Below are 23,959 nucleotides of genomic sequence, written 5' to 3'. Positions count from 1 at the left end.
AAAAAGCAGGTCAAGTTAAGAAGAAACACACAGTTTTACTGTTTGCAAGTACATGAGCAAGGATTCTCTTCCGGCCCTCACCCACCCTGCCAGGGTTGGGCATGGGAGGTCAGGGCATGGGAAATCATCTCCTCAGCCACAGCCACGTGTTGATGAGGCAGGCAGAGATCAGCACGGAGTAGACCAGGGCCTCCTTCTGCCGCCAGGCGTTGCACTGCTCCTCCAGCACGCGGAGCCTCCCTGAGATCCTTGTCAACTGCAAGGGAAGCAGTGGGGCCACTGTCAGCCCTGCAGCAAAGTGCAGGACACTGGCTACACCCCAGAGGCATGGGACAACAAGGGATGGAGGGATGCGAGCTGCTGTCCCCTTCAGGTCCTCCTTTTCTAGAGCAGCAGCTATCTTTGTATTGGAGAATTAGCAGCAGCACCTCAGCTCCTGAGCAGGTGCTTCAGGAAAAGGTCCTTCACACCAGAAGAGCATCTGAGCCCTTTACTGCCAGCAGATGGACGGGTCTGCCTGTGTCCTGTAGACCTACAGCCCCTCAGGGTAGGAGCTTGACGGTCAATACACATGTAAGTCTTCCCCTGCTTCTCCATTAGCAGTACTGGCTGCGACCAGCTCGGCAGCACCAGCCCATCAGGGCTGAGCAACAGACCCCTGGAGCCTCCTCACCCACCCTCCTATGGCTTTCCCAGGAAACATTTGCAGCCCTTCACCCCAATCTCACCTGCTTTCTCATTGCTGCCATCTCAGCTGCCCCAGCCTCCTCCAAGGCACTCTCTGGGTCTGGGCCAGCCTCCTGGGAGCTGGGGAAGAAAAACAGATGCAGACGGACAAACACTGCTTGAGAGGTACAACTGCCTTCCCACACGTGGGGAGCCAAGCCATGCAGGTAGCGTGTGCATGCCCAGGATGTGCTGTCTGGATGCAGCATCAGGAGGGAGGAAATAGCACCTGCACAGCATCTACTCATCTCTTCTTAATCCCCATCATGTATATTTATACCCCTCCACCATGGTGATCACAACAAAACATACAGCACAGATCATGAGAGACAACAGGGAAAACACATGCTTGTATTTCTTTAGAGGTCCAACAGAGAGAAAATGTGATATTTACCAAGCATCCATTCTCTACAGTCAGAGGAATTCATTGAGGGTTGGAGAAATCATCTTTAGAGCCAGTCAGGTAAATACGTATCACAGGGCCAATGCCGAAATGGAGGGATGATCTCATTTACATCGGCAGGTGAGGATCCCACTGGTGGGAAGCAGCCATCAACTAGGGGGAACTATGTGAGCAAGTGCATCAGCCAGCAGAAAAGGGACCTGTGGTTGCTGAGACAAGGATTTGTTCCTCTCCCATATCTCCAGATACAACTCACTTTCTCCGCCCCCCAGACAAAAAAAAAGTATCACTTTTTGCTCTATAGCAAATTTTACCTACATCTTGAAATATAAACAAGCAACTCAAGTGTGTACCACTTTCTTCCATCCCTGGAAAAAAGGGGCTACCACTGGGATTAGCTGTTGCACTGGCAGAGGCAACACAGACCATGGATTTCCAGGGCACCTCCTGGAGACACAGCCTTGCTGCAGGGCCCACAGCACCGAGCCACAAAATAAAGCCACAAAACTAAGTAGATCCACAGTGAGAAAAATCAAAACTGCCATGTTCAGGCTGTTGTTCCAATCACCACAGGCTAGCCCTACAGCAGTTTTTCTGTAATCAAAACTCCCATATGCACACGAATAACTCACATGGGCACTTGCAGATACCATATTGGTTAAGAGTGTCTAACACCACTCCTTTGGAGACCTTGGGGACAGAAGGGTATTTATTCCTGTTCACAACATGATGTTGATCTCACTGAAAACAAACCAGAACTGTATGCAGAGATTCAGTGACTCTCTATCTGAAAATACATTTGTGAGATAATACCTCCACGTAATGTAGCTGCAGTGTAAAATGAAAGTCACAACAGAAAGAAAATCCAATTTCCCCCAGCACAGAGCCATTGAAAAGGGACAGATCCTGCAGCTTTTGACTGAAAAATCCCAGCTAATACAGGTGAACACCCTTTAGAGACTAGAAATTACCTTCTGATGACTCATACCCTTAAAGAAGTCACTATCAGGCAGATATTCCAAACTCTGCCCGAGACCAGGCTTTTCTTTAAACCCCAACAGGGACGGCATTAACCATTAACTTTTGAAGTTCAGGACAAACAAGTCAGCTCAGTAATTTTTTAATTTTGTTGTTGCACAGGGGTACACAGCTGTCATATCGAAGAGATACCACATGCATCTGAAGCGATACAAAGTACCAAGAGGCAGAGTTTCAAAGTGGCTGGCTTCAAAGGGAGATCAAGACCTGGCGAGGGGCCCAGGACTCACCCCATTGCATTACAGCAGCTCCACAAGCCACCACTTCTCATGGTACAATGGCCTAAACCTCCTCTACTGCTGACAGGAAGAGGGAGAAGGTCTTACACACCACTAACCAGATCTGTTGGCCTGCCCAGACCTAATTAAAACAAAAAACAAAAAAACAGAACAAACATTTGAAGACAGTCAGCCTACTGTGGTTAAAAGCAGGGACATCACTTTGCATTGTCCGCAGGCAGAAGCCAGCTCTGCTGTCTGCACCTCCACACCAGCTGGGGAGGGAAGTCAGGATGTGCCACTGATGATGGATGCTCACTCTCCTCCCTCTCTGCCTGGAGGGTTTGCTCAAGGAGAATGAGAAGTATTTAGACATTCCTCCGGGTGCTCAGCAGCCTTAGAGCAGTGGGGACACCTTAAGGCTGCAATGATGTCTTTGAACATGTTAAATTTACTGTACTTGCACAGATATGAATGTGGTGGAGACAGTTGCTCCAGCACATCCGGAGAGACTGAGGTCATTCCACAAGTGCTCCAGTGAGCAGGCAGGATTGCTGCACCCTGCCCAGAGGCATTGGCTATAGGGTGAGTAACTCAGTGCAGCCTGTTCATAAAAAAGGTTTAGTTAAGAGTGACCAAGATACAGCCCAGCCAAGGGTGCTGGGAGCCTGCAGGAGAGGGCGTCTCAGGGACAGGACCTGGGTCAGGCCATCTGTTCTGGATTGTGATTCCCTTCACACATTTCTCTCCATCAAGCTACCAAGGCACACAGAAAAATTAGCACTTGCTTAGCAGTGAAGAGCAGCTGAAATCCCAGCAATGTCACAGGCAGAGTTTGATCACTCGGAGTGCCCAGGGGATCCGTGTTAAGCTAATCAGGAAAAACAAGCTGGGCTGGGTTAGCAGGGTGCACCTAGGCTGGCTCACCAGGCGCTCCTGGGCCAGGCACCCAGGGCAGACAGGACAGGTGAGGTGGAGAGTCTGGGGCAGCCATGCAGGACCATCCTGCTCCTGTGCCATGCAGCTTGTGGTTTACAGAGCTCGTGCCTGGCTCATGCCTTAGCAAGGCAAAGACAAGTCCTTGCAGAGTGACAGGGAGGTGGCTCAAGATGAGCCAAAATCACCTGGATGGCACTGGGTCTTGCAGAGAGTGCTGGACACGGTGGAAGAGCACCTGACCCAGGAGGTACATGGTCTGGAAGATGTTCTGCATGGAGTAGATCCTGCCCGTCTCCGTGAGGAGGGGGAGCGGAGCACTACGTGCAGGCAGGGGGCACATGTCCAGCCTGGGGTGCACACAGAATCATGCCTGTTATTTCCTGGCCTTTTACAGCATGGGCACAGCCTGGTGTTTGGCAGTGCCCTTCATCCCTTCAGCAGCTCTGGGAAATGCCATCAGCACCCAGAACCCCATGTCACCAGGTGGGAGAACCCCCTCCAGCAGTCCCTAGGCTCAAAGGCAGTGACCTGACTCCTCCAAAGCCAACCACAACTGTGTGATAACCAGACCTTCACCAGCTTCTCTCACAGGGGTTGCAGAAGGCAGGTCTCCTGCCACCCAAGACAACCCTGGACTTCTAGGGGGAAAGGTGGCTCTGCTCTGGGATTCAGTTAGAGCCAATTTCTCCACTGGAGAGACTCCAGAGCCATGGGCAGAGGATCACTGTCACCATGCTACTGCTCACAAGCTACACTCAAAGAGCTGAAAACCAAGTGTGCTCTTAGCCCACCGTGACTGCAATGCACCACAAGTTTCAACAACCCTTGTAGAAACCCATCTAAGCCCTGGTGCCTCGTTTGCCAGTGGTCACCAGCCCGTAGTCCCCAGCATGCTGCCATGCTGGTGCTGGAGCAGGACAACACATTGCAAAGCACTGACAGGAAGATGGGCAGAGCCAGAGACACTGGGACAAGCCAGAGTGGGCAGTGAGGTCGTCTTGGCCCAATGGCCTGGCAAAGATCCCAGCCTGCTGCGAGAGGGGACGTGGTCTCCCATGTGCACCTCAGCAGAGAGCTCATCAACCTGGGGACCAACGCAGCTGCCTTCATCACTGCCTGGCACAAACCTCTCTGATACCAGAAGTCATGTTCCTCTCGTGCAAGAGTAGGACTTGCCAGGCACTGCCTTGCCCTGATCTGGATACCCCCCTTACCTCGGGGCACCAACATCAGAGAGCATCAAAGCAGCACAGATGACAGGAGATGCTGATTCCCCCCCACCCCAGATGGCTCCGGGTTCATGCTCACCGCTCATGGTGCTGGCCTGGGCTATGCAAGGCCAGCTGGGCACAGTCACTTGGAGTCCTCTCCCGCCGCGACCTGCTGCTGTGATGGCTCTGTTGGCATCGAACACAACCACGTTAGCGCAAAGACCCGGCCCAGTGCCCTGTGTGGTCTGCAGTGCCAGGAGCCCATCAGCATGGGGAAAACACTCAGTGGGGGGAGCGTTACCTGAGCCCCAAACCTTGTGAGCTGATGCCAGAGCAGGTGGGGACACATGCTCAGAGCAGGGTGAGGGTCACCAGCAAGGAGCCTGCTGATCTGATCTCTATTCAGATGAAAAATCCTGAACCTAACGCATCTGGGAATGAGCCTTGAATCTCAGGTGATGAAAGCATTTGAGAAGGCAGATCAGCAGCTCCAGCAGCCAAACAAGCCTTTGCCTGCCCATGTCAGGGGACTCTCTGAATTAGTTTCACACAAGGTTAGAATCTGCTTTAAGCTCTGACACCAGAACCCTTTATGGTGCAATGACGAAACAGCTCCACCTCATACTTCACTTGGGAGAAACAGTGGTTGAAAAGGAACTTCACAAGTAGCAGAAGAGGCTGTGGGAGGACTGCACCTACCTCAGCCTGGCTTCTGTTCACAAAATGCGGTAGAAGATCTGGCTGAATTGATGTCCCAGCACCCAGTACTGGTTAGGGGACAGAAAGAGATCCCACCACACCTACAACCTTGCTCCTTGGATTCCTAGGACCTCCTAGGAGGAGGTAGCACTCTGGGAGATGAATTTTGGCTTGGACTGAGGACAGACCTCTGGAGAAATCCAACACTAGGATTGCTCCCCCTTCCCACCACAGGCAACCCTATCCACTCCCAGTACAGTACCGATCGTTTGCGTTTCTGGGAGCTTGATCTGCTAGCTATGTGCAGAAAAGGGAGCTCCCCGAAGTGGGTGGGCTGTGCAGAGGAGTCCGGGGATGTGTGCACCATGGCAGAGGGGACCTTCTTTTGCTGGTTCAGCAGGTTAGGCCTCAAACTGGCATCTGATATTTCTACAGAGAGGAGAGAGGGAAGAATTAAACCAACATGAGTGCCCTCAGGACAGGAGAGAAGAGAGATCCATCCACTTAGGAGAGCCTGTGTCTAGTGTTACCAGACATAAATTAAAATCCATGTCCCGCAGCTGTGAGTGGCAAGACAGCCTGGAGCTGCATTGACTGGGAAGCAACCGGACACAGTGCTCTGGAAAAGTGAGGTGTGGGAGCTGTTTTTCAAAGAGACAGGGCTAAATGTCTCTGCACCCCAAAGCAGGGAGCCTACCAAAGGCCAAGAGGGAACTGTAAGAGATGTGGAGGGAGATGCCTCCACATTTTGCTCCTCACCTTTTGGAACTAAGACCCCTCCTGCCTTCTGTTGGTCACCTTTGCCCACCTCTCCCCAAGTGTCTCTCCACCATCCTGTCCTACCTTCCAGAAGAAAGCTGACTACAATATCTGCCCCTGTCCTCTCCTCTTGCAAAGCAAACCACTGGGGAATTTATAAGGGGATCCTACTCCCTAGGATGTTGTAGAGCCCCACCAACCTTCAACCACCTCAAAAGACAACTCAGGACATTACCTTCAAGAGAAATCCTATCAGGGATGTGCATCCGAAAGGAAGGAGGGACATCCTCTGTCACTGGCTCCTCGTCCATAGGGCTGAAGCTACCTGCTACCTTCAGCCTGTTGGGAACCTGCATCCTTTGATTGATGGCTTCTGTGAAGAGCAGGTCACAGCGGGCACGGTTCAAGTCCAGTCCCCAAAACGGCCACATCTTTTTTTGATTTCCTCAGATTGCTTGAGCACCCTGGGGTTTCACACAGAGGAAAAGAAAGCTGAGTGAAAGTGGTAACAAGCAGCTCTTCCAAACTGGCACCTGCACAAGGACAACACACGTGCTATAAGACAGCTAAAATACTGGCAGAAACAACCCAAAAGACAGAAACCAACGGAGTTGTCCCAGAGAATGGGATGTCCCACGGGGTGTCTCTCTTGCTGGTGGTGGCAAGGGTGTGGGGCCACCACAGGTGGGAACTCCTGCCAGCAGGGTGAGAAAGGAGAAAACTCCTATGTGTCCTGGGAGCAAAACATGAGCTTAGCATCTATTGCCTCAGTTGACAGAAAGGAAAGGACAATAGTTCAGCACACCTGTGGGAGAACAGCAGTTCAGTATACCCTAAAAACTAGTGGAAAAAATTATTTTCCATCCAGAAGTAAAGTTTTCAGGAGATCAGGGAGCACATTTTTGTGCACCTTCATCTTCAGGGGAAAATGAGGTTTTCTAAATAGAAAACGCACATTTTGGTGATAAGATTCCAGGTTACCACAGAAAAAACTGAACACTAAACTCCTCTCCGCACACACTTTCACTGGAGTATCCCCTAGGGCCATACCCCATTCCCCACCCAATCCAGCACCCACCTCCTCAAGTGACCGACACCAAGCTGAACAAGATGGACTTTGCCCTGAGCAGAGCTGCCAGATGCTGAACCATCCACCCAGAGGGGAAAGAGAAGCACATACCAACTCCTCCAGACCAGCATCAGCTCGGCTCTCTCCCAGGAGGGGACTGGCACTGAGGAGGGACACAGTCCCCAGCAGTAACTACTCCTCAGGACAGCCGACAGCAGGAGCAGGACATGGGACACGGGGACTATCTGGGGCTTTGCAGCTGCTCAGGACGCACAACTGTCCCATGCCTCAGTTCCCACTTTGCCAAGTCCCAGGGCTTTGAGAAGTGCTCTGGGGCCACAATGTCCCAACGCTTTTACTGAGCGATGAAAGCAGAGGGCAATCAACACACATTTGTGGGAGAAGATAAAAAAAAAAAACCACATTCCTGGCTCCCAGCATATGCACTCTTTAGTCTTTCTCAAAAAGCCACAGCCGAGGAGAAAACCCCAATAAGCAAAGGCTTCCAAGGCTGGCAGACCCCAGCCAGTCCCCAGCGCTGCTCTGGCGTCCCAGACGTGCCACATGTGTGCCCAGTCCACCCGCACCCTCCTTGCTGCCACCCTTTGAACTTGCCATGCCCAAAAAGGTCCCCATTTGCATCCAGGTCAAAATCTCCACCATAGGAGGGGCCACCTGCTCCAGCACAGCCCAAACAGTGAGAGGAAGGAGAAGTTTTCCTCTTTGAAGCTCAAGAGGGCGAAACGGGAGGAGGAGAGCAAGCAGGAGTGTGCAGGGGCCCTGCCTTCTTTGATCACGTCGTGGACTATATTTAGCAGCTGGGTCTCTGACGCTGCATTTCCAGCCCACCAGGCTGCTCCCATCTGGCAGCAGCCAGGGCTGCCCACCTCCACCCTTGCTGCTGCTTCTCAGGGCACTTCAGACCCTCTTGCTTGCCCCAGCCCCCTGCCACCCCCTGGGATATCACCCAGCGAAGAGGAGCAGAGGGAAATCCCTGGGGAGCAGCACTGCCTCCTGAAGCCCAAAGGGCAGTGGGAGACAACGCCCCCCGAGCCACCAACCCAGACCCCTCCAGCAGCTGGGCCCTGTAACTCCAGGTACACAAGGGCAGCAGAACCGGCTCTGCGTCTGCAATAGCCAGCACTTCCAGTGATCACCTGCCCCGCGCTGCTCTCTCCTCCTCTGTCATTAAAAACCTTCTAATTAGAGAGAAAGAAATTAGCCTAGCATCAGCTGCGGCAATTTCCTGCTTCCAGCCATGCAGAGATGAGATCCTGGCCTCTGGGACCGGGTTTGCCCCAGAGGCACTGCCAGAGACACAGTGTGCAGGGGCACAGCTGCCCCACACCTTCTCCACCACCCAGCCCAGACCCAACACTGGCACGGGTGACACTAACCCATGGGTGTCACCACACACACACCCTGCTTTTCCCCAAAACGTCAAAGAAAGTGGATTTTTGCAAGACCCCTGCCTCCCCCTTGCCCCCCAGGACCAGGGCAATAAGTCCTGGGACAGTCCCTTTAGTCCTGGGAAGGTCCCACAGGAGAAACCTGCATCAGACACCCAGCCCCACAGTCCACAACCATGAAAGGCCATTGGCTTTCTCCTTCACATTTTTGGTGCTTTAGAGGAGCAAACACCCTGAGTTGCTTTCTCAGCCTGTTCTCCAGGAAACCAGCATATATTAATTACAGTAAATCTGGAGAGGGCAGGTCAGTTCATTTTCTAATCACCTATGAAACCTCTGCAGCTCCCAAAGAGCAGAGGGATGGGAAGGGAGTGAGAAACAGGCTCTGAGAGACCAAGCTACTACGAAAAGGAGGAAAAAAAAAAAACCCAAACAGCTGTCAAAACCCATAAGAACAAAATGCTTAAGTGGCTGGATTTCCTCCTTTAACTTTCTTTAGGGCGTTTTCTAGCTATTGCCAAGGAACTCCCCCCCAGTCGCCAGTGGAAGATAACTGCTTCCCAGCCTCTGCTTTGGCACTTGTCGCATTTGCAGCGACAGGGCATTTCTGGCTCACTAAGCCTGTGAGTAGGTTTAAGTCCTGCAAGCCGGGAAAACCTGCCCTGGGGAGGGAAACCCCACAACCTCCTTCTCTGTGTCCCTCCCCAGATGTTCCATACAAAGCAGGCGGGGGTACCAGCCTCATCCAGCACCCCTCCTCCGCCTCTCGGGATGGGGGGGTGGGGTGCTGGGGTGAGCAGCCCCCTGCTAGAGGAGCTGACCTCGCTCACAGCTCTGCCCTTCAGCTTGGGGCTGTAGCTTGTCCCGCAGGAAGGGGCTAACAGGGAGGGCAATGGGTTTTGTCGCCCGGCTCGGGTCAGAGCTCAGACCCGCAGAGCGCAGCCGGCCGCGCAGAGCCGGGGTAACCCCTCTGCCCGCCGCGGGCCCTGGCCCCAGCCTGGGGATGCGCCGAGGAGCAAAGGGCTCCGGGGATCCCAGGCACAGCGCCCGGCTCTGATCACCGCCGGGGGCAGAGGAACTCAGGCCACGGGACACGCGTGACAGGAGCCGGCCACCCGAGGGGTGGGAGGCGGGACGGGAGCGGGGCTGGGGGCGGCTCCAGGGCACGGAGGACTCCCGTGCCCCCGGGGGAGGCACCCCGCCCCTCGCCCCCCAGGGACACCCTCCCCCGCCCCCCGTCGGGGCTGCCCGCAGAGCCCCGGCCCGGCCCCGGCGCCCACCGCCCTCAAGGCTGGCAGAGCGAGGGGGCGAGTGGGCCACTTACTTTGGGTTTTTGCAGACCGAGGGAACTGTCGGAGCTGTAAACAGGCGCGCCTGCCGCCGGCCGGGGCGGGGCCGGGGCGGGGCCGGGGCGGGGCCGGGGCGGGGCCGCCCGCCCTCCCATCGGCCCGCCCTCCCATCGGCCCGCCCGCCGCGCTTAAAGCCACAGCCGGAGCAATTAACGAGCGGCGCCGCTGGGGCCATCGGTCACCCCCAGCCCCCCCGGTCACCCATCGCCCAGGCAGGAGGAAGCTTGCCGGAGCGAAGCGATTGCTCCTGCCGGGGCAAAACCTGGGGGCAGAAGCAAACCCAGGAGCCTCATCAGGTTCCCGCCCCGCGGCCCCACAGACGCGCAGCCCGGGGGTGTTGGCAAGCAAAGCATCCCACGCCTCAAGGTGAGGTCTCGGCCCGTGTCCTCCTGGCACCCCGAGGCCGCTGCCCGTGGCAGCCCCAGCACGTCCCCGTGCCACCCGGGGAGCCCGGGAGGGAGCGGGGCCGGCGGCCATCCAGCACCGAGCTGTGCCAGGCCTAATCTCTCCTGCCTCTCAGTGGAGTCTGCAGCTATAAAATGATCCATTTGGGATGAACGACAGTTTTAAACACTTCTGAATGGGGACAGAGTCCAAGACCTGACCGTAAAATCTGGTTTCAAAAGGGCTTTAAATAAATCCCATGCTGCTGTAGTCTTGCTATTTAAAGGGGATTATTTAAGAGGTTTAGGAGCACACAGAGGAACAGCAAGACAACTTGTGCACCTAAATCCCTGTAAAGACCTTAGGAAATCCCTCCACACTTCACCTACCAACTGCTTGAGGCTCACAAGACACCCTCCAGCTCTCGCCGAGGGTTGAAACACATGCACAGGGAAGTCAAAGCTGGATGGGTAGGGTTCATTCTCAGCACACACCTGATCTCCAGTGATGGTCCCCTCCTCACTGGAGACTGTGCTGTAGCTGTACCTGGGGTGGGTATTGCTGCCATCATCCCACAGCTGCCTCCATCACCCCACAGAGCTGAGCCCCAGCACCCCTGTGAGATGGAAATCCAGCTGTGCCCAGTGAGATATCCCCACCATGGGAAAAAGCCACCCTGTACCACTCAGACAGTGAGGGTTTTTTAATAAATACTTTTTTTTTTTTTTGCGCACAGAAATATACCTAGTTTTACAGAATACAAACTGCAGGGATAATGACCGAGCATCAAAGACAGAGGATGCAGAGCGCCCTTCTGTCTCCCTCTGGTCTTTTCCAGGCTCTGACCCCAATGTCAGATGTCAGGTCTTCCCATAACCCCGATTTGCTAAGGCCAAAAGGCAGAGTAAATGCCTGGGGAGGGGACAGACAAGGTGCCAGCAGCTGCAAACTCCTGTGTCCTGCCCCAGAACAGTCACACCGGGCAAGCCTCAGCTCTGGGCTGAGGGCACCTGCTGTGAGAGGATCCCTGGGACCAAGTGGGGTGCAGGCAGCCGATGGATGTACAATAGCTTTTTGGTGCTGGTGGAGAGACTGGTGCTGGGATAACACCGAAAGGTGGCAGTGCTGGGAGTTTCTGGGCTACTCTGGGAGGTTGGTGAGCACAACCTCCTTTTTAACCCATTAGACGTCTGGGAAAGGACAGCCCTGTTGCTTGGACCCCAAAAGCAGCTGCCCAGGTAAAGGGGACACTCTGGTCCCAGAGCAAAGCACCTGGCTCTGCCCTGCCCTGGCTCCACCACCACTCAGTGGTCAGGCGCAGCAGGGTTTGGCTCTACTGACCCACTGGCATCACTGGGTAGTGGCACAGAGTCAGCTCTTGCTTCTGCAGCAGGCCCTCCATGCCATGGCCACCACGCACTCCACCCACCAGAGGGGCCTGGAGGACAGTGGGGTCTCGCATTCCCCTTTACCCGCTCTGAGAACAAAGAGCCCCAAAGAGAGTGGCCAGGCAGGATCGAGAGGTTTGGGGTAGGGAGGTTTGGCCTGTTCACAGGCTCCCTGTGCCAGCATCCCACCCCTGCGGCAGACAACACACAGGCCATGCTCCAGGAAAGAGGAGCACCCTCACCGCTTAAAGCCATGGGACCACGTTTGGCTCGAGGTCAGAGATGACCCCGTGGGCCACCTCTGCCACAGCCAGACCTCCAGCTGCCCGGCATCTCGGCACCCCAAGTGGAGAGCATCAGGAAAAGGACCTGCTACTTCAAAGTCACTTACCTCATGCACAAGACTATCACAAGCCTTTCCCTCTTTCCAAAGGGAGCTAGATCAGAGAACACCTCCCTGACAGTGCCTCCCTGATCTCCAGACAGCAAATATTGCTACAGGCACCGCAGGATACACTGAGTTCCTCACTACCACCTGGCAGCAAATCCACACAAGGGAGGCACTTTCTCCCCAGTCGCAGAGGGTGGACACTGACCATGGGGATGGACAGAAATTCACCACACCCCTCCTGCATCCCTAACTCCTAATCAGAGCCCCGAGCAGCAAAATGGGGCCCAGTGAGGACATGGGGTAAGGCGGAGCAGTGCCCCGGGGAGGCAGCTAGGCTGTTTTCATGATGGAAAATGTTATGTCTATTTGAGGGGGGAAGTGAGGAAATCAAATGCACCATGGGGAGACCCCTGTGTTGAGCCAGGAGCAAGCTGCTGCTCTGCTCTGGCTGCTACAGCACTTACGTGACTGGGGAGTCTGGGGCAGAAGATGGCTGGCTGGCTCCAGAGCCATCCCCACAGCCCAGCCTCACCCCACTTGGGGACAGCTATTTTTGGTTAGGAGGGTAAGGCTATTGTGTGATGGCACCAGCTTGTACAAGTGAGACAGGGTGCCGACTGGCACCTGTAGGGGATCCCGGGCATGGCAAAGGGAGGGTGGGTGGGTGAGCGTGAGTGTGTGAAGAGACAGGAGGGAGGCAGGCCCACTATTTGCCCGCAGCAGGGGCAGCGGCCACGATCTCTTCATACTTGGGCGGTGGGTCATTGTAGGAGATGCTGGTCTCTTCGCCACTGCTGCTCTCCGGGTGGCCTGTCACCTCCTCATAGGAAGGTGGAGGGCTGGCACTGGACAGTCTGGAGAGGATGGAGACCGAATGCTCTGGTGGGTAAAGGGTGCCATCTTGCTGGGGGTTGCCCCCAGCTCTGCTGTCTCCAGCCACGCGGTTGCTCACTTCTCGCTGACACTGGGTTTCCCCTTGGCTTTGTGACCGCTCCCGGTACACCATGACCCTGGGGAGGCTGCGTCCTGTTCGACTGGCCAGGTAACGGTTCTGGGCATAGGAAGGGCGGTGGCGGGTGGCCTTTTGAAGCTGGCACCTCCAGATGATGAAGAGGGCGATGACTATTAGAAGAGCCACTCCCAAAAGAGGCACTACCACATACATAGCGTCTGAGCGCTCCGTGCTGTGCCCGGGGTCCTTGACAGAGTAGACAGAGTTGGTATAGCCCTTCCAGAACTCCATCTGTGGCAGGAACAGAGAAGCAACCATCATGCGCTGCAGGTAGGACAAGCACCCCCTGACCACCACCAGCAATAATCACTGCCCAACCTAGGCCCACAAAAGAGGCAGTTTTCCAGCCATCCCGTCATTCTCACCAGGGCTGCCAGCATCTGAGGCACTGTGGAAACCAACACAAAAGATCATGGGAACATTCCCTCAACAGCGGCTGACAGCCCCCACACCAAGCAGGGAGATATTTAGCCAATACCAACCCCAGCCTGGAGAGTCAGGGACAACAGCAGAATTTCCCACACATACCATGGGAATGCCAGCTCGACCTGCAGCTGTGGGCAGGGTGTCCTGGCAATACCAAGGTGAGGGCACTGCCAGGGAATGGAAAGTCATGCTGGAAAGCCAGGCCATGGCATGGTGCCTACAGACAGAAGAGGACAAAGGGAACAGGAGAGGCTGCTCCCCCTATGCTTTCCTTCTCTGCTGCCAGCTAGCTAAGCTGTAAGCCCTCACACATCCACTGGGGAGCAGGGCAGGACAAACGCACCGTCTTTTCCTTGTTCTCAAACACTTCTTTGACCTCCTCATAGCTGCAGACCTCCTCAATGCACTCCCGCTCGATGGTGCCCTGTCGGATCTCCTCCAGGAAGCCGTTGGCTCGGGGAAAGCGCTTCAGGACCGAGTGGGCATTCCTGGCACCCAGGAACACTGCAACACAAAAGGCAGAGACACACTGAGCAGTGACAACCCCACACTTGGCCTCTGCCCAGCCAGGCTTTCCCACCAGCTTCCCAAAGGATTTTGGTGATAGAGGCATCCCAAACACCAAAAGCCCAGGGCTACAATTCAGTTAGCACAGAGTGCCTGCTGAGGGAGAGCACACCCAGAGAGGCACAGGGTTCTTGGGATCTGCCTGGAGACATACGGCACCAGGAACATCCTTCCAGCAGGGCTGATGCTAGAGACATCAAAAGCAGCAGCTGCAGACCACACAGGGCAGCTGAAGAAGAGACAGAAGACCCCAAAAAGACTTGTTTTCAACCTCCTGCCCTTGACAGGATTCTACCTTGCTGCCCCTTTGCTGCAGGGCAAGGGAGATCCCACTGGGAGAGCAAGTCCCTACAGGTCTGGGACACAGAGCCAGGCTTCTCTGCCAAGACATGAGGCCAGCACCAAGACAGACTCACAACACACAGCACATTGTGCATCATTCCATGGTCCCCCTGTGCAACACCCCAGAGCCTCCTCTCTTGCTTCACACCTCCAGTGCCCCCCAGGAGGAGAGCAGACAGCCTCCTGGAAGCTTGCGTCCCTGCTGCCAGCTGCTGCAGGGTCATCCAAGCTCAGGGGACTTCAGGGACTCTGTTCAGGTCCCAGAGAAACCACCGTTTTCTTCCAGGCCCAGGCCAAATAAGGGCAAACATCCCCAACACACAGGGAGAGCACAGGGGATCATGAGTCAGATACTGAAAGGGGCCTGAGCAACCTCTCCTCACATGGCATCACATTCTTATCCCTGCTGCATTTTGGTGCAGAGGCCTCACAAACCTTCCTCTGCTCCCAAAGTCTGGGAGACTAGGTTGCCCGCATCAGATCTTCCCACAGAGCATGCAGTCAGGAAGGCAGACAGAGCAGGAATAGCATCTTCCTGCCTGCAAGAGACAGCACTTTCAAAGCTTCACCCCTCATATTCTGCAGGAGGGAGACCTCCATGGGGTGCAGGGAGCAAGTACCTACCAGGACTTGCAGCAGCACAGGAGAGGCAAACAAGTTGCTGCCCAGAAAGCAGAAACTCCACACACAAACCACGACCCTTCCAGGATCCAAACATCCCATGCAGTATTTCGTATTTCCGTAACGCAGCTCAACACACTCAGCTGTAAGCTGGCACCATCTGTTCCCACTAAGCCACATCATCGTTCTGCTTCCCTTGAGGAAGATGAATCGGTTCAGCTGGCTGATCCACAGAAACCTATTTACCTCTTTCACCTTCCGGGTCAGTCTTCCATTGGATCAACCAGATGAACCAACTCACACAGCAGCAACACCAACAGATGCAGGACAAGGAGGCAAGGGGACTGCCAGAGCCTCCCATTAGGCCACCGTGGCTGTAACACAGAAATACTCCTTCAGTAAGAAGCTTGGTGAAGATCAAACGTAACAGTTAGTGAAAACCTACCAATTTCTTTAATTATGAGCCTTTTACCAGAGAAACTGGCAGGTTTCCTTCTGCTTTACCTCCCATGTATCCTGCTCCTAAAACAATACAGCAAGGTATTTGTAAATATGAAGGCAGGGACAAGATCATGGCGTAAGCAGCTACTACTGTGCTACACCATCCCATGCTTGGAGGCACTGTGCAATTTGTGCTGTGTAGGTGCATTTTCCCTCAGTGATTTATTAATGGCTTGCTTCAGTGAGAGAGTTTGGCGAGTGCTGAACCACTGAGGTGTGAATGAAGAGCAGCATGAATGATGTGAGTCAGAGACCTTCCTTCAGAATCAACTTTATTATGCAAATTTTTTATTTTTTTTTTTTTTAACAAGGACATCCGAAAAAGCGTTTCCAAGAGGCACAGAAGGCATCTTGCAGGATGGCAGGGATCAGCTTGCCTTGGCTTTCACAGTTGAGGAGGGCTTTACTGGCTGGAGAGGGAGCAGGCTGACCTTCTCTTGACCCTTTCCAGAACAAGATTAAATTTTACAAAGACACCATGCATTCTGCAAATCTCCCATCCTTTGCTGGAGAAGTCTGGCCTCACCTCCTTTGCCTCCCACCTTGATCAGGCTGTGGTATCAACGCTCCTCTCCTTAGCACTTCACTCTGAGCCTCTTTCCAACTTCCTCAGCACACCTTGGAGCAACAAGCTTGGCTGCAGATCTCATTGTCAGGGTTTTCCATCCCTGCAGGTAGCAGGGATGCTGAACTGACCACTATGGTGGGAAATAAAAACAGACACACAGGCAGGCAGGTATCACAAGCAATGTCCCAACTGAAAGCATGCTGCAATGGAGGTGTGTGCCTCTTCCCATATCCAGTTTCCCTCAGGGACCTAGATATGGCAGAAGAGCATAAACTAAGTCATTGCTCTCCCCTCTCTTTCACACAGAAAGTGTAAAGAGCTTGCACGTGCCTGGGAACCAGAGCAGGAAAGCCAGTGGCCTTCAGGAAACAAGAGCCTTGCCAACTCTCATCTCCAGCCTGGATCCCCAGCTGACACAAAGAGCACACAGCTGAACAGGTGTTGCCCCCAAACCGCAGGGCAGAGGGGACTTCCCAAGGCCCAGCAGCCTCAGTACTGACCTCCTGTGCCTCTGCAAGTCTCCCCACACCAGCTGGAGAACCGGTGTTCAGGAAAGATCAGAGCTTTAGGCAGGGGGAGCAGGCACGAGGTCTAGGCCCACTGCACCTGGGCTGGGTTTCCTGAGGTGTTGTTGGGCCCTGGTGGGCTGGCAGGCTTGGCCACACCGCTACCCCACAGCTCTGCTGCCTGCCTTGTGGGGACACCCCAGGGCTGCTTCTCTGCAGAATGACATGCAGCTGTGTCTGTGGAGGGACAGCCAGGGCTGCATGCTGCCAGAGAGCATGTGACGGTGAACATGCTGACCACCACCTCCCCCTCCTGCACGTCAGGGTCACCACAAAGGGGACTGCTTGGCAGGGGACACTGCCACCACAGGGGACACTTCTCACAACCAGTAAGTGCTGGTAAGCCAGCACCTGAGCTCTGGGAGGGAGAAAAGGCAGCAGTAGAGGAAGGCAGGGACCCAGCTGGGTATCCTCCTCATTAACAGAAGATTAAAACTGCCTTTTAAAAACACTGCCTGAAGACCTCTGCTCCCTCCCCGACCTAGCACAGCACAGATAATGAAAGAAGGCATACCTGTCATCCCTGGGGTCCTCCGCCTGTCCAGTGTGGCTACTGCCTCCGCCTTCATAGCTGGCTCCAGTGACATCCCGAGAAAATCCCCAGATCACAGCCAGATCTCTACATATCCCTGTTCACAACCGCTGTCCTCCTTGAGCTCCCATCACATCGCTGCATGCAGCCTCCACACAGGCTGCCCAGAAGAGCGAGGAGGGAGGGTTGAGTCCAGCTCTTTACAGACCACACGCCATCCTCCACCCTGCACCCTCGCCAGACTCAGCCCAGCTTTAGCCGCTGGCCCCAAGCAGCCCCATCTGCCAAGCACTCCTTCAGACGCCAAGATGCAGTGAGCTCCTGGTGGGGCCAAGTTAGGCAGCTGCCCATCCACTGGGAACCCAGAGCCCCAGTGCCACCAGCCACACATGCTACAAGGCAGTGTGGTCCCCAGGATGGGCAGCTCATGAGATGCCAGTCATGGGCTATGAGGAGCACCGTTGCTAGGAGATGTCAGCGCAGACCAGACGGGCAACCCCTGCAGAGGGGCAGTCAGTCCAAAGAGCCTCAGGGAGGCCTGCCTTGCACAGCAAGCATCACGCAAATAAAGAAATGCCGCAGTGTATGGGGAGTCCCAGAAAGGTCAGCCCTTCAGCACCTCCCCTCGACTCCCACCGTGCAGAAGGGAAAGGGAAGCACAAGTCAGGCCAGACCTCAGACCTCATCCAGAGATAACAGCCGATGGCACCTACTCCCCACAGAGAGTAATACACCCCAAAAAGCACAGGCACCCCTTCCTTGAGAGGTGGCTGCCAAACATCCCCTTCTCTCCTCCAGCACCACAGCCACCTCTCCGTCTTGACTGGGGAACACTTACTTGCCATGCTGCCTCACTCGGCTACAGGGGGCTCCTGCCTACCTGCAGAGAAGAAAACAGGAGAGTCACTGACAGCTTAAATTTCACCCCCTGAAGCCCAAGACCTCCATCGCCCAACATCAGATTCATGCAGAAAGCAGGGTGCTGTCTAGTGGACCCACAACAGTTCCCAGCCAAGCAATGCCTCTTCAGAGAGCCAAGGACTCGTGCTGCCTCCCTGCTCATCACATGGCTGGAGGGACTGGTCACCCTCAGCCCCCGAGAGCCTGGGGCAGGCCTCTGCCATACTTGTGCTGCACCAGCCCAGGGAGGGCCAGGGCCCTGCCCAAGAAGCCCAGAGGGCTGCAGACAAGCAAAGTAGGAAGGGAAGAACTGGATGGAGAGTCCCCATATCTCATCTGCTGATGAGATGACCTGCATGTCAGAAGCTACTGGGAGCAGTCTGGTGCTCTTCCCTTCCACAAGAGATTGATGGATATGGATAAAGCAATCATTGTGTTTTAAATCAACTTCACAGCCGTGGTAGTTCTCACTTCTGCAACTCCTACCCATAACCTGCAATAAACAGGGCCATTCTGTTTTCTCCACTGACAAAAAGCTGGCTACACAGGGGGACAGAAAAGGATATGCATCTCCTAAAGGTTGATGGGCCAAGCTAAGGGAAGCAGCAAGAGTGACAGAGCTCCCTGCATACCCAGAACAGCAGCTCTCCAGCTGGAAAAGCACCTTTTGTGCTTCAAAAGCAAAACCAAGCTAAGCAAAACCCCATAAGAGTGAGACAAAGTCCTGCAGAAGCAGAGTATATACCTCCCTGCTCACAGGAGTTTCACTCACTTGTTTTTGCTTTGTCTTCTCCTTTTGCTCAATGCCCCACCAATCAGACTATCCTGGGCAAACTCATCTCCTCCCACCTTGTATGACACCTTGCTGTGGCAAAGCCACAACTCTAAGGAGACAGAGGGGACAGGACTAACCAGCTCCTACAGGGATTTATTGTGGATGCAGGAGCAAATGTGGTTAGAAACAGCAGAAACTAAACCATGTGCTGATCTTAGGTCCAGGACCTCAGATATTCAGAGTTATCCCAAAAGCACTTGAAGCCACTCAGCTGGAGCAAGGTCAGGGGGAACAAAGGGCTGTCCACAGGGTCAGTGGGGCTAGAAAGGCATTTCTCATTTCAGGTAAAAGGCAGGCATCCAGACACACAGAAAGGCTGATGCACCTCCATACACCACCATAGCAGGCACTACCACACCTCACGAACAGCCACCTTCTCAGTAAATCCAGCACCTCTCCCTCCAACATCAGGTCTACTGTAGTTTCTGAGGTTCCTACACCAAAAGCAGCAAGAGGCCAAGCAGGCCTGGAGCTGTCTCCAGAGGCAGAAAGCAGCTTCTTTCCAACAGTTTGCAAAACTCGGATTGCAAACCTCGGATTGCAAACCTCTGTCTGGAGTTTAAGGAGGAGCAAAGGAAAGCAGCAGAGCTCCAGAATTACACAGAAGGGGCCTGCCACCTCCTGTACCTCACCATCTGCTCCAGGAGGCTTTTCTCAATAAATTGTGCACCCAGTGCCACTTCTCTGAGCCATCCTGGGGGATGTGAGAGCAGCTGAGAGCCCCCCCCCCCCCAGGCTGCATCAGGTCTGAGCAGGGACCACCTGACTTGCTTTGTCTTCATCAGTTTTTACAGAGAGACCCAAGCCCATGGGATAAAAGAACACATGGCATGGAAAACTTGCCACAGTTTCTACACAAAGCTCATTGTTAAAGGCATTCTCCCCCTTTGACAGACAGGAGAACAGAGAGGCAGAAATAAGGATATTCAAGATCAGATATTTCAGGACCCCCAGATCCATAACCCACGTTATACATTGGGCAACACGTTTAAAGATTTTATCTTTAACTTTTTTCCAAGTACCTGTGCCAAAGCACCCAGCATCAGGGCTCAGAGATGGTTTATTCCAGTGCAACAATAAGCCAGGTCTATGCAAGCCTAAAAGCATGAGCATTGCCTGTGAGAAAGGCAGACATCCCAGATGCTTATTTTTATTTCCACACACAAATTCCTAACCACCTCCCCCGGCTCTGATGAGCAGGAAAAACTGGACCACCGCACGCACCGACACCAAGGCGAGCAGCATCCCTCCTGCCTCCACACAGCCACACAAGCTGAGAGAAGCCTGAAGCTGGAGACTGACCTAGCAGACGCCCACCCAGTCCCGGTCCCCCCCTCTGGTTTCCCAACACACGTCGCCTCCTCTATAAATACCCCATCGATAGGAGGTTGCTAAGGCAACCGTGAGGAGGCGCGAGGGATACAGCCATGAGAGTGAGGATGCTGCAGTCGCACATTTGTGTCTCCCCCGGGCTCCCCCCATCTCCACCCCCGCTCCCGTCACCGATGCCAAAGGAGGAAATCGTGCTGGTAAAATATGGTGTGCGCGTGGTGGCGGCCCCCGAGCGGGCGCGGTGGGCACCCCGGGAGGGAGCACCCCCCCGCCAGGCTGGGGGGCACAGGTACGGGTCGGGGCATCCACTGATGCCAGTGACGTGCCACGGCGTGCGGGGAGGCTGCCGGCTCTGCTGGCATCACGTAGCCGCGGCTGCCAGCCGCTCAGCAGGATCCTAGCGATATTTGGGGTTTTCCGTGCCAAGATCCACAGCGAGGAGAGGAGGCTGCACCGGCTCCGCTTGCCAGGGACCGTGGGGTCCCCGTGGGGTGCCAGGATGCCTTGCCCTCCCAAAGCAGCCTTCGGATCCCATCCGACCCCACGCAGCCAGTCCTTGCACGGCCCCGGCCCGCCTCCACCCCGGCCCCTGCACTAGCCCTGTCACCCCCAAACCCGCTCCAAATTATTGCCATCGCCTCAGCTTCTAGTGTCGCCCCACAGCAGGGTCCCGCCTAACTCACCTGCCCCATCAGCCCAAGCGTGAACTTGCCCAAGTGAGCGGAGCTTCCTAGTCCCGGACGAACCCCACCACCACGCTCCCTGCCCCGCCGGCACCGCGCCCCACCTCCGCAGCTCTTCCCCAGGCGCCCAGAACCCCCCTGACAGCTCCACGACCCCCGACTCCCACCTCCCCGACCCCAGCCCCTCCCTTCCCGCCCCAACACCCCATAACCCGCCCCACAGCCCCCCTCGCCCCACAACCCTCCCCACGGATCCCGCCTCCCCCGCCCCACACGCCCGCCAGCGCCGCCCCACCCGTACCTCATGGCCGCCGCACGCCCCGCCGCAACCGCTCCCTCCCGCCGACGGGAAGGAGCATCCCCCCGCCCCCTCTCCGCCTCCTCCCGCCCCAATACCGCCTCTCAGCCAATCGGACCCCGCGCAGCCAGCGCGCCCCGCCTTCCTCCTCCCGCGGCTGCAATAGAAACGAGGAGCAGGGGTAGCGGGTGGGGCTACGCGCTCCTCCCCCAACCCGAGACACAACGGTAGCCAATGAGAGAGGGCTACACCTGCCGGGCGCCGCCGCAATGGCTGCTGGGAGTCGTAGTCCCCTGCCCGGCGTAGGCCGCAGGGCTGGGCCGCGCCACCCCCGAGGGCCGGTAGCGGCGGGCGGGGGGGTCTGTGCCCGCCGCAAGCAGGGCAGGCATCTCCCCGCGCTTCCGTGGTGCCGCTGGGCCTGCCCCCGCCGGCTGCACCGTGCCCTTACATCGGCCTGCCAGGGCTGCCAGCCCGCGGCGGGGCACCTGCCGCCGCCGCCTCTTCCTCCTCCTCCTCATCTTCCTCCTCCTCCTCCTCGCTGTCCGAGTCCTCGTAGAGGCAGAGGGTGGCCTGCACCGGGAATTTCTCCAGCAGCTTCTCCCCCGCGCCGTACAGATAGTCAAAGGCCTTGGACTTGGGCCAGAGGAGCCTGAGTAGGGAGAGCCGGGGTGAGGGCGCCGCCCGCCCGCTGCCCTCGGGCCCAGCCGGGCGCCCGGCGCCGGGGACGTACCTGACTGGGTGGCGGAAAAGCAGCAGCGTTTTGTCTGGGCCGGCGTCCCCCGCCGCCGCCGGAGCCCCGGCCTGAGGAGACACAGTCGGGTGGGACCTGCCCGGGGGCTCCCGCTGCGCCCTCCTCCCGGTGCGGGGCAGTCGGGCGCACGGGGACCCCAGCTGCCAGCGAGGGCCGGGGTCTTTCTCCCCCCTTGGCGGGGTGATGCCCCACAGACCTCCGCAGCACCAGCCTGCTCTGAAGCCAGCTTCTCCCCCCTCCTCTGCCCCTGGGTTTAGGTCCTCATGCCCCCACAAAGGAAGCTGGCATCTACTCCCCCTCCCCTATGGGCTTCTTGCCAGTGTAATCTCCCCCCCGTGCTCAGGACCTCATGCCCGGGCTCCCGCTAACCCCCTGAGGAATGTCTGCCAGGCCTGGGAACAGGCAGCCCTTTCAGCCCTGGCAGCGCAGCTGTGCAGGTGTGGCTGCCCCGCGGGGTGTGCAGCTTGCTGGGTGGAGGGGTGATGTGCTGGGGGAGGTGGGTACGGTGCTGCAGTCCAACAGTGCCAGGGGTGGAGGAGTCTGGGGTGAGAGGCTGGTTTTCTGCCAAAGAGGGACCCCAACCCTGCCAGTGGCAAACTGGGGGAGACCCAGTGGGGAGCGTAAAACTCACCGTGTCTGTCTGCTCCCTCCGACACCCGGTCACCTCCTCTGCTTGGGGCAGCCACGGTCTCCAGAGGGGCAGGGATCTAGGTGTGGAGAGCAGGTTTAGCACAATGGCTGTCTGCCCTGGCCTGCTTCCCCCCTTGCTTTGCCCCCCCAGCTCTGCAGTCACACACCCCCAGCCCCACAGTCTCATCTGCCTGGCTCAGCCCCTGCCTGGGTGCGTGGCTGGGTTGTCAGGCACGCATGGGTGCACTCGTACCACCTTGGCGTCAGTGCTCCTCACACTGCTCCAGGCCCCGCAGCACCCCTGGGAGCCCCTAATATTGCTCCCCAGGCTCTGCACCCTCTCTCCTACCCACGGCTGCCAGGATCAGAGGGTTCCCCATCAGAGCAGGGAGCCACACAGCCTTCACCCTAATCCAGCTGCAGCCTTCCCCATCTCACCTCCTGCGCACCCCCTTCCCTCCCCACCTTCCCCAGTCCCCCCAGGCTGTGCAGCACCCAGGTACCTTCCCCCATGCTCCAGCCCCAGGGCTGGGTGAGCAGTGGCCACAGGCATCCGAAGCCCGTGGGGAGGCAGGCAACAGGCAGCAGCTTCCATGGTGGCAGGCAATGATGTCCCTTCCAATGCTGCAGACCGTTGGTGAGGACACCTTTATAGCCCTGCCCCAGCTGGTGACTCTCAAATTCTTCAGGGCAGGGGCAAGGGCAGGGGAGTGAGGGACTAGGGATGCAGGGACAGGGGTCCCTGGGGTGTGAAATTTGTCCCAGTTGTGTAAACAGAGGGTCAGGGGGAGGCTGGGGGCGGAGGGGCTGCGATCTCTGGTGGAAAAGCAAAACACAGAAGGGAAAAGTTAGACACCATTTGTGAGAAAATCCCCAGGGGGGAACAGGGGAGGGCAGAGACAATTAACAACGATGATTGAGTGCTCTTTGTAGCCATTTGAATAAAAGGGAATGTGGGGGAGGGATGGGAAGTGCTGGGACAGCATGATGGGCATGGGATGGGGGAATGGCCAAGTGATGGGACAGCCTCATGGGCATGCCATGGGGATGGTGTAATGGGCTTGTGATGGGGACAGCGCAATGGGCATGATGAGGTGTTCAGCGTGATGGGCATGTCATGGGGACAGTGTGATGGGCTGCAGTTGTGGCAAATACAGAGCGACCAGGAGGCAGTGATGGGATGCTCAAGAGAGGACAGGGAGGGAAGGTGGATGGCAAGGGTGGACCTCAGGCACAAGCAGGGCAATGCTCCTGCTCAGGCATCCATGGCCCCTGCTCGGATCACCCCAGGGAGCTGCCAGGCCCCATTCCCACACTGCTGGTGCAGCGGGGAGAGCACACGCTTACCTGAGCTCCCTGCCATCTCCGTTGGCTTTTTGAGATGTGAACCATACCTCGAGCTACAGAAAAGC

The 23,959-nt window shown here is 56.3% G+C and overlaps 2 protein-coding genes across 11 annotated transcripts; both read right to left on the bottom strand.

Moving 5' to 3' along the window:
- Positions 1-15: 15 nt before the first annotated feature.
- FATE1 (fetal and adult testis expressed 1) lies at positions 16-9,877 on the bottom strand. Of its 2 annotated transcripts, XM_064463149.1 has the most exons (7): positions 9,796-9,877; positions 6,229-6,457; positions 5,497-5,663; positions 4,633-4,721; positions 3,510-3,671; positions 729-807; positions 16-256 (listed from the first exon to the last, which is right to left on the bottom strand). In XM_064463149.1, the coding sequence occupies exons 2-7, from the start codon at positions 6,422-6,424 to the stop codon at positions 125-127; spliced, it is 825 nt and encodes a 274-aa protein (XP_064319219.1). In that variant the 5' UTR covers positions 6,425-6,457; positions 9,796-9,877; the 3' UTR covers positions 16-124. The 2 variants fall into 2 exon arrangements, with proteins under 2 accessions (XP_064319219.1, XP_064319220.1); XM_064463150.1 differs by lacking the exon at positions 3,510-3,671.
- A 1,015-nt stretch (positions 9,878-10,892) lies between these two features.
- On the bottom strand, positions 10,893-21,234 carry PRRG3 (proline rich and Gla domain 3). 9 transcript variants are annotated; one of them, XM_064463157.1, is made up of 7 exons: positions 21,170-21,234; positions 17,957-17,998; positions 17,101-17,278; positions 15,979-16,150; positions 15,198-15,895; positions 13,765-13,925; positions 10,893-13,226 (listed from the first exon to the last, which is right to left on the bottom strand). In XM_064463157.1, exons 5-7 carry the CDS (start codon positions 15,310-15,312, stop codon positions 12,690-12,692), a joined length of 813 nt encoding a protein of 270 aa, XP_064319227.1. In that variant the 5' UTR covers positions 15,313-15,895; positions 15,979-16,150; positions 17,101-17,278; positions 17,957-17,998; positions 21,170-21,234; the 3' UTR covers positions 10,893-12,689. The 9 variants fall into 9 exon arrangements, 8 of the variants coding, with proteins under 8 accessions (XP_064319227.1, XP_064319226.1, XP_064319223.1 ...); XM_064463156.1 differs by having other exon boundaries at positions 15,995-16,150; XM_064463153.1 differs by lacking the exon at positions 21,170-21,234 and adding exons at positions 19,876-19,950; positions 20,869-20,967 and having other exon boundaries at positions 15,198-16,150.
- Between the last annotated feature and the right edge of the window lie 2,725 nt (positions 21,235-23,959).

The sequence above is a fragment of the Phalacrocorax carbo genome, chromosome 11, assembly GCF_963921805.1.
Source record: "Phalacrocorax carbo chromosome 11, bPhaCar2.1, whole genome shotgun sequence".
NCBI classification, from domain to species: Eukaryota; Metazoa; Chordata; class Aves; order Suliformes; family Phalacrocoracidae; genus Phalacrocorax; species Phalacrocorax carbo.
The sequence above is the reverse complement of the archived record's forward strand: the minus strand, read 5'-3'. Positions and strand labels throughout refer to the sequence as shown.